Source organism: Grammomys surdaster, unplaced genomic scaffold (genome assembly GCF_004785775.1).
Source record: "Grammomys surdaster isolate TR1022 unplaced genomic scaffold, NIH_TR_1.0 125925, whole genome shotgun sequence".
In the NCBI taxonomy this organism is placed as follows: domain Eukaryota; kingdom Metazoa; phylum Chordata; class Mammalia; order Rodentia; family Muridae; genus Grammomys; species Grammomys surdaster.
In genome coordinates this window covers 1,823,675-1,835,660 of record NW_021620749.1, presented here as the reverse complement: position 1 = coordinate 1,835,660, position 11,986 = coordinate 1,823,675, and the positions used below count along the sequence as shown (strand labels likewise).

At 45.5% G+C, this 11,986-nt stretch overlaps 1 protein-coding gene across 1 annotated transcript in view; it reads left to right on the top strand.

Moving 5' to 3' along the window:
• The first annotated feature begins 5,455 nt into the window (after positions 1-5,455).
• The window catches only part of LOC114608535 (SH3 domain-binding glutamic acid-rich protein), a 26,293-nt gene continuing 19,762 nt past the window's right edge, over positions 5,456-11,986 (top strand). Inside the window, exons 1-2 of the mRNA XM_028752507.1 lie at positions 5,456-5,678; positions 11,561-11,746. Of these exons, the coding sequence (XP_028608340.1) occupies positions 5,634-5,678; positions 11,561-11,746 (231 nt within the window). The 5' untranslated portion in view covers positions 5,456-5,633. The remainder of the gene's footprint in view (positions 5,679-11,560; positions 11,747-11,986) is intronic.

Sequence of the window (11,986 nt, the reverse complement as noted above, 5' to 3'; positions counted from 1 at the left end):
AGGCAGATTTCTATTTGCTCTCTTAAGTATTGTGTTTCTTGAGACAGGTTCTCTTGTAGTCCAGTCTGGCCTCACAATTGTTACTGTAACTGAGTATGACTTTTACGTTCCTTAAGTTTTTAATTAAAATGTGTTTTATGTTTTGAAGGTCCTGGGATTTACACCCAGTTCTGCAAGAGCAGTGAGTACTCTCAACCACCGAGCCATCTCTCCAGCACCTGCGCATTTTGAGACAGACAGGCTCTTACAATGTAGCTCTGACTGGCCTGGCTTCATAGATCAGGCTAGCTTTGAACTGCTCCTCAATGCACAATTACTTTTTTTTCAAGAATATTTTTATCTTTTTCTGGGCATTGTGATATGTGCCTTTAACCCTAGCACTGGAGGGGGGAGGCAGGCAGATCTCTGAGTTCAAGGCAAGCCTGGTCTACAAAGCTAGTTGTAGGATAGCCAGGGCTACACAAGGAAACCCTGTCTCAAAACGAACTAGAACGCCAAACAACAAAACCAGAATATTTTTATATAATTTCTGACAATTTCGTATTTGTATATGATGTATCTTGATATATTTAGCACCCTCCAGGAACTTGAATTCTCGATCTCCTTTTCCTACCTCCCAAAATGTTGGAACCACAGGCCTGTACTACTGTGTTAGTTACTTTTCTTTTGCCATTGTGACAGCTAACTTCATTTTATGCTAGACGTCCATCTTGGTATTCACTAGTTGTTTGTCTTTTCCCTGGAAGATACGTTCTAGTAACCCTGACTCAGTGACTCCCCAACTCAGAAATGTCCAGCCGTGACGATATACTTGCTATGTTATGACTAACTGTCTTTTTGTATTCTGTAACCTGCTTATACAGATGTTCTAGGACTATTTGAGGTTGCCTTGACTACCTAGTCTTGGCAGAGCAGAACAGCCCTTGGCTTGCTTGTGCAGACACTCGATGTCTTCTTGTGATTTTTACCATTAAAAATTCTTCCCTTAGTCCTCTTTGCATGGCAATCTCAAGTTTGGCTCAGATACTGTTGTCAATAAATCTTTTAATTATAATTGGAATAAGTCTATGGCCTTTCCCCTGGGGCCAGCAACTCCAGGGGAACACGTGATAAAGCATCATGACCTAGGCAGGTTATGGAAGAGAGTTTATTAGGGGCTTAACAGTCTCAGAGGGGTAGGTGATGACTGTCATGGCAGGGAGCATGGCAGGGAGCATGGCAGGGAGCTTACATCCTGATCCAGAAATAGGAAGCAGAGAAGGCAGGGAGGAAGGAAGGGAGGAAGAGCTAGGCCTTACCTCCTAACCTTTCCAAACAGTTTCACCAACTGTTGATCAAATACTGAAATACATGAGCCTCTGGGGGCCATTCTCACCCACCACAGGTGCTGAGTGGTTTGCCCCTGAATGCTTACCTGGGCACACAGCTGCTTTCAGAGGTGGAAAATAAATTCAGAAGCATATTGAACTTTAAAACTTATTTGGGATATTTGGCAATTCTGTTTATCTTCTCCAAGCTCAGCCATTTCAATGGAACACTTCAGGAATTCAGCTTGACTTTCCAGAGACCTTATTATACATTTTTATGGTTATTTTTTTTTTAAAAAGAGAATAAACCTGGGCTTGTCCGAGAGCTGCACACCTTTAATACCAGAGCTTGGAAGGCAGAGGCAGGGGGATCTCTGTGAATTCCAGGCCAACCTGGTCTTCATAGAGAGTTTCAAACAGCGAGGACTATGTAGAGAAAACCTGTCTCAAGAAACCAAAGCAACCAAACCAAACCAAACCAAACCAAACCAAACCAAACCAAACCAAACCACCACCACACCAAAACCAAAATAACAACAATCAAACCAAACCAAACTAAAACAAGAATATACTTTAAAAAAATCACCATGCAAAAGGAGGCACTGGGAATTTGAGGGAAGCATTGTAGGCCTTCGTTTGTATCATGTGAAGAGAACCAGCTGAGGGGGAACTAAGTTAGGGGTGTCCAGATCAAAGGACAGTTTGTACAAAGCACCCAGAGTGAGGCTGGCTGACGACGAACTCCAAAAAATCCTGGCAGCTGTTACTTTAACCCACAGTTTTGTTTTTCCCGTAGGTCTCACGGATCACAGCTGGAGGGCATACCGTTATTGAGCAATGTACTCCATCCTCTGAGCAGATGTGTATTCTCCACAGAACACACATGCAGAATGTAGCCACAGTTTAGATTTCTAATGCACATGACAGAAAAAAAAAAGCGTAGAAAAAGACAGCTTATTGCTGTCTTACATAGTCCTCAGAGAAAGGAAAAATAGAAGGTTCATGTAACAGACTTTACGATGTGAAAAGCATTTTTGTGTGTAGGAAAAAGTACACAGTGTAGATATTTTGAAAACAGAGAAAAAATAAATGTAAAATTGGTTTATAATCTTCATGGATATAAAGTATCTTGATTATATTCCCTGCCTCCCAGACTTCTCATCACACATCCCTCCCACTTTATGACTGCTTTTTTAAACTCTCTGAATCGAGTTAGTACTGGGCGTGGGTCACCCACTGGGACATGGGGAATCTAGTGACCACACTCATGAAGAAAACTGTCTTTCCTTTTATCACAGCCCACCCCTGCCAGTGGCTCCTCAGCTAAGGATGGGCCTCAGGAGCCCATCTGCTCTGCACATTGGATGTTGTAACTGGCTTGGTCCTGTGCAGGTTTTATGTGGAGAGCCACAGCTGTCACGGTCATGCCATGTCCAGGGACAGCCTTTCACAGCCATCCTCCCTGACATTCTCTCTCCTTCCTTTTCTCTCATGTTCCCTGAGTCTTGGCAAGATGACTGATATAAATGTTCCTTCTATGTTCGAACGCTCCCAGTTGCTCATTTCCTACACTTTTAACAGTAATGTGTCTCTGATTTAGCCAGTACACATGGTAATAAGAAGCTACTATATGCTATTGAAGAATAGGGTGACCACTGGCAATTAAATAAGGGGGAATGGAAACAGGAGGGTGGAGAGAAGGAGAGTAGGGAATTATTAATCTAAACCAAGGATGTATGAGGTAGCCTTTTTTTCTTTTTTTCTTTTTCATATTGAGTCCTTTTATATTTGCTCACATTAAAATGCCTTCACAGGCCGGGCGGTGGTGGCGCACGCCTTTAATCCCAGCACTTGGGAGGCAGAGGCAGGCGGATTTCTGAGTTCGAGGCCAGCCTGGTCTACAGAGTGAGTTCCAGGACAGCCAGGGCTATACAGAGAAACCCTGTCTCGAAAAAAAAAAAAAAAAAAAAACTAAAATGCCTTCACAGGAAATTTCGAACAGTCTTTTAGCACTGCATGGCAGTTGGATTTGATAAGAAATAGCAAGTATTTTTTTTTTATGAAAACAATGATTACGTCCATAATTTATAAGACTTACTAGGGGTTTTAAGTCTTTTTTTTTTCAGTAGTCAGATATTTTTAATTAGCACATATATGCTCAGTATGTAAATAAATTTGTAAATCTCCAGATGGCAAACCCTTTTTTTTTTTTTTGCTTTGTGAAATTAGATGCTTTATAGAAGTGATATTTTCATACAAAACTGTCTGCTTGATTCATACCAGGGTGCATCAAATACTTTTGCCCCAGGGTACTTTTTTTAAAAAAATAATTTATTTTTTCTCAAATCGTAATTCATTCACACAGGGGTTATAAACACAGAAAGGCAGGATGTGGGGAAGGGAGTGACACTGGAGTGTGAATGTTCAGGGGGAATACAGATATCTTTCAGAACTGGGTATCAGCTGGGTGAAGGTTCAGGGGACAAGTCACTATGACTCTGCCTATGACTCGCTTGTCCTTATCTAAGTTGATATTGTCTGCCAAGGCTACCTATTTACAAAGTCTGTGACTACTCAGCCACCATATGGTTACTGGGAATTGATCTCAGGACCTCTGGAAGAGCAGTCAGTGCTCTGTAATGGGATCTGATGCCCTCTTCTGGTGTATCTGAAGATAGCTACAGTGTACTTGTATACATAAAATAAATAATAATATAAAAAAAAGGCTGGTAAATTTCCACAAAAAATCAAGTCCAATAAGGATCTTTGCGATAACACCCACCTGGGGACAGGGACCAGGATTCGGGATCTCTGAGACACTGGTGTAAAGAGCAGGTACTGGAGCCAAAGAGGTCCCACCCTGCTCCAGAACACCAGCCTCTCTTCTCTGTGATGAGTAACAGGGAGAGGAGAGGGTCTGGTACCAGAAGGAGGTAAATGCTCACAGCGCTTCCTAAGTGATGGGCCTTTGCCCCTAATGCATTCGGATCTGATTTCTCAATCAGTGTGCTTGTGCATTCGTGGGTATACATATGTGTGCATGTGTGTCTGAGTATATGTGTGTGTATTGTGTGTATATGTATACATGTGTGTGTCTGTGTGTCTGTGTATAAATGCACACATGTGTGTACTTATGTGTGCACATGTGTGCATTCATGTGTGTGTATGTGTCTCTATGTGTATGAGTGTGTAGTGTTTTTATTGTGTGTATATGTGTGCACATGTGTGTGTATGCATGTCTGTCTATGTGTATGAGTGTGTATGTGTGTGTATTGTTTTTTCCCTTCACTATGAAGTTCTAGGGTGTGTGCATGTGTATCTGTGTGTGTGTTGTGTGTATAAGTGTGCATACATGTGTGTGTCTGTGTGTATGAGTGTGTATGTGTGTGTTTTGCTTTTTTCCTTAGAGATGGAACTCAGGGAGGTGTTCAGACTTGGAGGCAAGTGCCTTTATCCACTGAGCTGCCCTTGACCTTGCTTTGAAACCTTCAGAAGAATCTGGGCTCCTAACATTTGGACTTCTTTACTAGTTTTGTACTCTGATTTTTAAAATGCATTTCAAAGAACCTATATAAATAAGATGTATTAGAGCTTGATATAAACATGCCGCAAGGCCTTTAATAAAATAGGGGAGATTATTTCTAGGTACAGTCATCGGCAGCCACCAGCTCTGAAGTGTCAGTGATGTTTTACAGCACCCAACAGCTGATGAAGGGAGAAAGCACAAAACAGGCTCACAGAGGAACCTCTGTTGTGTGACAGTTCGTTGGGTTTTGAAGTAACCCTCTAGAAAACTTTAAAGCAGGAAGCTGCACTTTATTTAAATGGCCACTGCGGCTGTCTCAGTCTCCACAGCTCTGTTGGTTGTCCAAAGCCCGGCGAATTCAGCCTCGTCCTGGATAAGGTGGGTTTTTCTGGGCTTTCCCCTAGACTCGGGACTACTCGCTTCTTTTCCACACCCCACAGTTTCCCAGCCCCGCCTCTTCTGCCCTAGCCACCTCTCCATGGGTCTGTGATTGGTGCGCTCCCGAGCTCGCAGCCTGGCCTTTTAGGGACTGTTGTTAGGCCTTTAAAGTGATAAGGGAAAGGGTCCAGTGGCCGCTTTTATCAGCCAATCATTTTCCTGACATCTCAAACGGTGGGGGAAACCCAGGATGCCTCCCGGTTACTCTTTCGCCTCTTGGTTGGAGGGGAGGGTTGGGAGCAGAGGCTTGGATCACCTCCAGCGCCGACCTGGCACCTGCTCCTCCAGCGTCACTGCGGGATTTGTCCAGAGACTTCCCTAGCAGGGGTGTGTTAGGGGGAGTCCTCTTTCCGACTGTCGAAATGGTTATCAAAGTGTTTGTTGCCACATCTTCTGGGTCCATAGCGGTAGGTGTCTGGGGCTCTGTGGGCTTTCTTCCTATGTGATTTTCTGGAGGCAGAAGGAGCGGGTATGCCCTGGCTTTGGCCTTGAATGCTGGTTTTGTTTTTGTGTGGGAGTCAACTGCACACTGCCGGTGAGCATGAGTGCCCTTCGCTTTTTGCCTCTGTCTTCGCGATGTTGCGATGTTGGAAAAAGTTTGTGAAGTGTGTAATCTGGCAGGTGGGCGTGAAAAATGACAGGAGGGTGGAGTGTTTCATGCTCTTTTTAACCTGTGCTTGGTGTGCTGTGGGTAGTGCTGTGTGGTATTGGCCATTTGGATTGTTTTTTGGTGCTTCACCATTCATTCTGTAAGTTGTAGGCTAAAACTTGGAGACAGATGATGGACCAGGGAGAACTCAATCAGATCGCCCAAAAGACCTCGGGGTACAATTCCTCCTATATTTGAAATAGCTGGAAGCATTTCGAAGATAGTAGGTGTGATGTTATTATTTGTAGAACATGATGTCACAATGACAGCAGCAAACCTATCTGAGGCCACAGTTTTAAATGCTCTCAGAAGTGAGGGCACCCAGAGTGTGAGCCAAAAGCCCAGCTCCATACAATGGCTTAGCCTGGATTGCTTGAGACCACCCACCCTCTGATTCCAGCCTGCATTCTGTGCTGTGTTGACCCACCAGCCGAAGAAATAAGAGCGACTTAGAGACTCAGTTCTAGGAATGACTTGTAGGAGACTGGCTTCAGGTGGACTCTAGTATCTGTCTGGTGGAGGTTCTGGACAATATTTTAGCAGAACTGAGGAAGACTGTGGGAGGAAAACAGACTATTAATCCCAAGAGTTAGAGACCAGAGAGGGGGCTGTTTCCTTTTATAGCTGATTCCTACAGGGTCTCAGGTTGCGGCTGGAATTCTGACAGTCACTCCGCAGAGATGTTTCCAGTCCCTGGCTAAGTGTCAGCCCCAACCACAGTTTGCAGAGGCCCACCACTCCAAAATCCCGGACATTCAGGAGGGTTTCCAGAGAAGGCAGGCAGAAAATAAAAGAGTTTGGCAAACTCACCCGCCGGTCTACGATGGTTTCTGTGGTTCTATTCGTTCTGTAGGATGTAGACTAACTCAGAGTTGGAAATAGGATGACGTGTCATGTGGCCTTGAGCTGATGCCCTGGTCTAGGAGAAAAAGAGGAGCACACAGCTCGAGTGGAGAGTTCCAGTGACAGAGATTGCAAACGTAGACCTTCCGTGGCTGTTGGTGACTGTGGACTTGGCTTTGATAGGTATACATAATAAACACATCCATCTTTCCTCAATGCTGGGTTCACACCTGGGGCCTCACACTTGTTGTGTAAGCATGGTATCTTACCATGGTGCTGCATCCTGAGAGTTCATGCTTGGGTGTTTTAGATTGGAAATAACTTTTCAAAGAGAGTTGCTTTGGTGGGCCAGTTTTGAAGTGAGTCTTAAACGACAGTGCTCAGTGTTGAAAACTTTTCACAGTCATTTACTTATTCTTAGTTTTAGATACACGTATGTTACCATGAACATGTAGATACATGTATGTTAGTATACCACTTGTATGCCTGATGTACATAGAGGCCAGAAGAGGTCTCAGGTCTTCTGGGACTGGAGTAACAGATGGTTGTGAGCCACCACCATGTGGGTGCTGGGAATTAAAACCAGGTCCTCTGCAAGAGCAGCCAGTGCTCTCAACTGCTGAGCCATCTCTCCAGCCTGTCTTTTATCTGTTCTGTATGGCTGTTTGTATTCTTCAGACAACAGAATAAATCCACAGATTTCTTTGGTTTGTTTATTGTCCTGCATTCTTGAAGTCTGGGAGTCTGTTTTGGTTCTGGCAGGGGGGTGCTGTTGGGTGGTGTCTTAATTTTGGAGTAGCTGAGTTAATTGTGACTCCCTAGACGACTATTTGAGTGCCGTTTGTAACTGTGTGACCTTGAAGGAGGTATTTCTCCTTGCTAAGCCTCAATTTCCTTGTCTGTAAAATGAGGATAAGAATAGTGCTCACCTCATAGCTTGGTCATGAGGACCTCTGAGATGCCACACTCGAGCGCCCAGCACCGTGCCAGGGCCTATCCGGGCACTGGAAAGTTTTGCGATTATTAATTACAGTCACTGGCAGTTGTTTGTTAATGCTATGTTAGTTGCCATTTTCATTTCTGTTAGCCACCAGGAATTGATTATATTATCTACGATATATCTTAATGAGCATTACAGTTGTCATCATTATTAGTTACTGTGGCTTTTAGCAACGATTTTTAGCAGGCTATGGTTATTACATATTAGATGTCTAAAACCACATTAAGTGGAAGAGTTTCTTCCATAAAGAATGAGGATGTGCCAGATGGTGGTGGCACACCTGGGAAGCAGAAGTAGAGGCAGGAGGCAGGTGGATCTCTGTGAGTTCGAGGCCAGCCTGGTCTACAGAACGAGTTCCAGGACAGCCAGGGTTACATGGAGAAACCCTGTCTCAAAACACCAACCCCCCTCAAAAAATAATGAGAACTCAGCACCCTACATCTCACTGCCGAGTGTTCAGGAATGAGGAATTTCACCCAACAGCTTCTTGACAGGAAAAATCATGCAGCGGCTGCTTGCATCTCGACTGCATGTGTTGGCGGTCTGTGTTTGTTGTCTGCAAAGACCACAGGTTTAGAAAATGAGTTCTGGGCCAACAAAAACCAGCCAACAATCTCATCAACAGGACCTGAATGTATGCATCAGCCACATTTAAACAATTGCATTCAAAGATCTGGGCCACACTGTACCATGTTCAGGAGGGCTTTGGCCTAAGAAGATGTGGAAGGCAGGAGAAGATAGGTTTCTTCTCATACAGCCCTCTTCTTTAGAAGGCTGCTTCTGCGATGGGGTAGCAGGATAGAGAAAAGAGAAGAGTCTTGACTGTTGTCAAGGTGTTCAATCCCCTGCAGTGACCACTCTGAAGGCAGAGTATCATAGGAACTTCTAGGTTTCTCAGTCCACTAAATTGCTGGAATAAATGTGATGGGAAAAGTGGGACTCTGTGAGTGTATTTGTTAGCATGTGTGAGCATGTGTGTGCATGTATGTGTATGCATGTGCATGTATGCACGTGTCTGCACACACGTGCAGAGGCCAGAGGAGGGTGTCCAGTGCTCTGCTTTATCATTATCCACCTTGTTCACTTGAGACAGGATCTCTCACTGAGCCTGGGACTAGGCTAGCAGCCTGTAGGCCCCACAATCCTCCTATCCCTGCTCTCCACAGATTCTGGTTACAGGTGTGCATATTGACCAGATTATGGTTACAGGTATACATGTGGCGACCAGATTGTGGTTACAGGTGTGCATGTGGCAACCAGATTGTGGTTACAGGTGTGCATGTGGCGACAGCCAGATTGAGGGTCCCCTGTTCTGGAGGGTGTCCCACGAGGATCTCCCGCTCGGCTAGGGACAGGGTGCGAGCAGGGAGGGTCCGCCACTGCCTCTGCAACTGCCTCTGCCCGTGTCTCCACTGTCCCGTCAGTCTCAGGCCCGGCCCTGTGTGGGAGGTCCAGGCCAAAGAGGACAGAGAGTGTGCAGGGAGGGGGATTGAATTCACTGCTGCCTCTGCCCCGTGTCTCCAATGTCACTGCCCTGTTACTCCCAGGTGCTGCACTCGTCTCTCCGTGCTGAACTGGTCCAGGCTATGCTAGTGAGGCGCCGGCTAGCTGGCAAGGAGGCAGCTTGGTGTCCTAGGCAGGTTCGTGGAGAGCAGATCTCTTCCCAAGTGTTACAGCTCTTACGACAGAAACTCTCGGACACCAGGATGATTCTCGCACACCTTTTACTTCTCCAGAATAGAGCCCTTATATACAGTTTCAGGGTGGGTTAGGGTCTGGCAGCAGATAACGCCTATTGGCTTGGTCTGAGAGCTTGGAGATACCTCATCTACGTGTAGGAGAGCCACTGTTCCTCATGACTGATGGCCATAGACCTCTCTGTGGGAGGGGCTGTGGAGGGCTGAAGCTGAATGAAAAGAACCAGGGCCTGGGAGCAGAGCTGAACACCTGCTGTCAGATAAGGGTCTGGGGTTCGAGGCCTATGCTCAACCAGGCATCCAGCTGCTTCTCACAGCCCACTGCCCAACACCAGATTTTTACACAGATTCTTGGATCTGAATTCATGTCTGTGCAGCAAGCACTCATGTGTTGAGTCTCTCTTCACCCTTACAAATTTTTTTTACTTTGGTCTTTCTCTCTATCCCTAAAAAAATTTGTTCAGTCTTGGTGTCAGTCTTGGAAAATCCACCAAATTCAACAGAAACGCACTGTTATTACTTTATTTATTTATTTATTTTTTTAGAAGGAATCTTTTTTTTTAAGATTTATTTATTTATTATATATGAATACACTGTAGCTGTCTTCAGACACACCAGAAGAGGGCATCAGATCTCATTACAGATGGTTGTGAGCCACCATGTGGTTGCTGGGAATTGAACTCAGGACCTCTGGAAGTGCAGTCAGTGCTCTTAACCACTGAGCCATCTCTCCAGCCCATTATTACTTTAAAATACTGATCAGAACATGTATCTGGCAAACCAGGTATGATGGCACACAGTTGCAATCCCAGTACTCAGGAGGCTGAAGCAGGAAAAACATAGGTTTGAGGGCATCCTGGGCTACATAGCTAGTTCTAAGCCAACTTGGACTGTGTAGTGAGACCCTGTCTCAAGTAAAACAAAATCTCACTTGATGGCATGGCCAGCCTAACTGGGTGCTGGGTGCCTGGCAGTGCAGGCTCCCCGCTGTGACTCTGACCTTGTTACCACCTCATCTCATTCATTTGTCACGAACTCGAACACCACAGAGGAAGACATCAGTGTCTGTTTTGGAGGTGAGGGAATTGAAGCAGTAAGACCTTGTTCATAGAGTGTCCTTGGAGCTAGGACACAAATGTCATCCACAACTTCCATCCAGCGGGCTTCTACAGTATGGTGACCTCAGTTGGAAAGTCTCCTCACTGTACGAGACAATAAACAAGAGGTGTTAAGTGAAAGGCTGGGAGAGGCATGGCTGTATATTCCCAGACACGCTGGAGTGGCCAACAATTGCTGGGTGACTTCAGGACAGAGACAGAGCTTCCCGGTGGGCAAATACCACAGGACAGAGAAAGAACTCTCTTAACCTCTGCTGCACAAGCAAGAGTTCAGACCTGCAGACCGGTTCCTTAGGAACCAGCAGGCCCCTTGGCATCCTGAGGATAGAGAAGGGACCCTGAGGAAGATGTGAAGTGAGTCTGGAGGAGATTTGCTGGGGTGCCATGTGCGCCCCAATTCCTGTCTTAAAGGGGAGGAGTCCTCTGAGGGCTGATGCTGCATACATGGGGGTCAGCTCAGGAGGCTACCAGAAGAACAGCTTTTTGAGAGGAGCAGTGGGAGTACTTGAGCAAGGTCCTACCAAGGCATGAGGTGGGTAAAAGGGTGAGGGGACTCATCAGAGAGAAAAGGCACTGCCCCCTCCTTCCTCCTCTGGCTTGGCTTTAGGACCCTTTCTTCTCTCAAGCTCCCAGGCCAGGCCTCCCTCATTTGTACCAGTCTGGCCAAGGAGACTGTTTTAAGTGGCCTTTGGTGAGTCCAAGAACAAACAGATTTCTTGTTTTCTTTCTAGAGGGCAGATGCTGAGAGCCTAGTATAGTATCAGCACCCACTTGTGCACCCTGCCCCATCGCCGATCGTTTCTGATGGGAAGGCGTGGTTTTCGTTTTCTTTGTTTTAATGCTGCTCACAATTATTTGTGTTGTAGAGTACAGCCAAAGGAAAGGACCGAAGCTGTGTAGATATCAGCAACACATGCTTCAAAGGCGCCTATAACACGATACAGTACATTAATGATCATTCTTTTTCTCTGCTCTTAACCAGATTAGGAAAAAACAGCAAGAAGTGGTGGGCTTTTTGGAAGCCAATAAAATAGATTTTAAGGAGCTGGACATAGCTGGGGATGAAGACAACAGGAAGTGGATGAGAGAGAACGTTCCCGGGGAGAAGAAACCTCAGAATGGGATTCCTTTACCCCCTCAGATCTTCAATGAAGAGCAGTATTGTGGGGTGAGTATTCAGGGTTGTGGCAAATTCTTCTGTGCATTCATCAGAATTAACTAATTGGTTAATGTGTGCAGTTTGCATGTGCATGTGCCCGTGTGTGCATGCCTGTGTGTGTGCATGTGTGTGTGTACTCGCACATGTGTGTGTGTTTGTGTGTGTGTGCATGTGTGTGTATACTCGCACATGTGTGTGTTTGTGTGTGTGTGTGTGCATGTGTGTGTGTACTCGCACATGTGTGTGTTT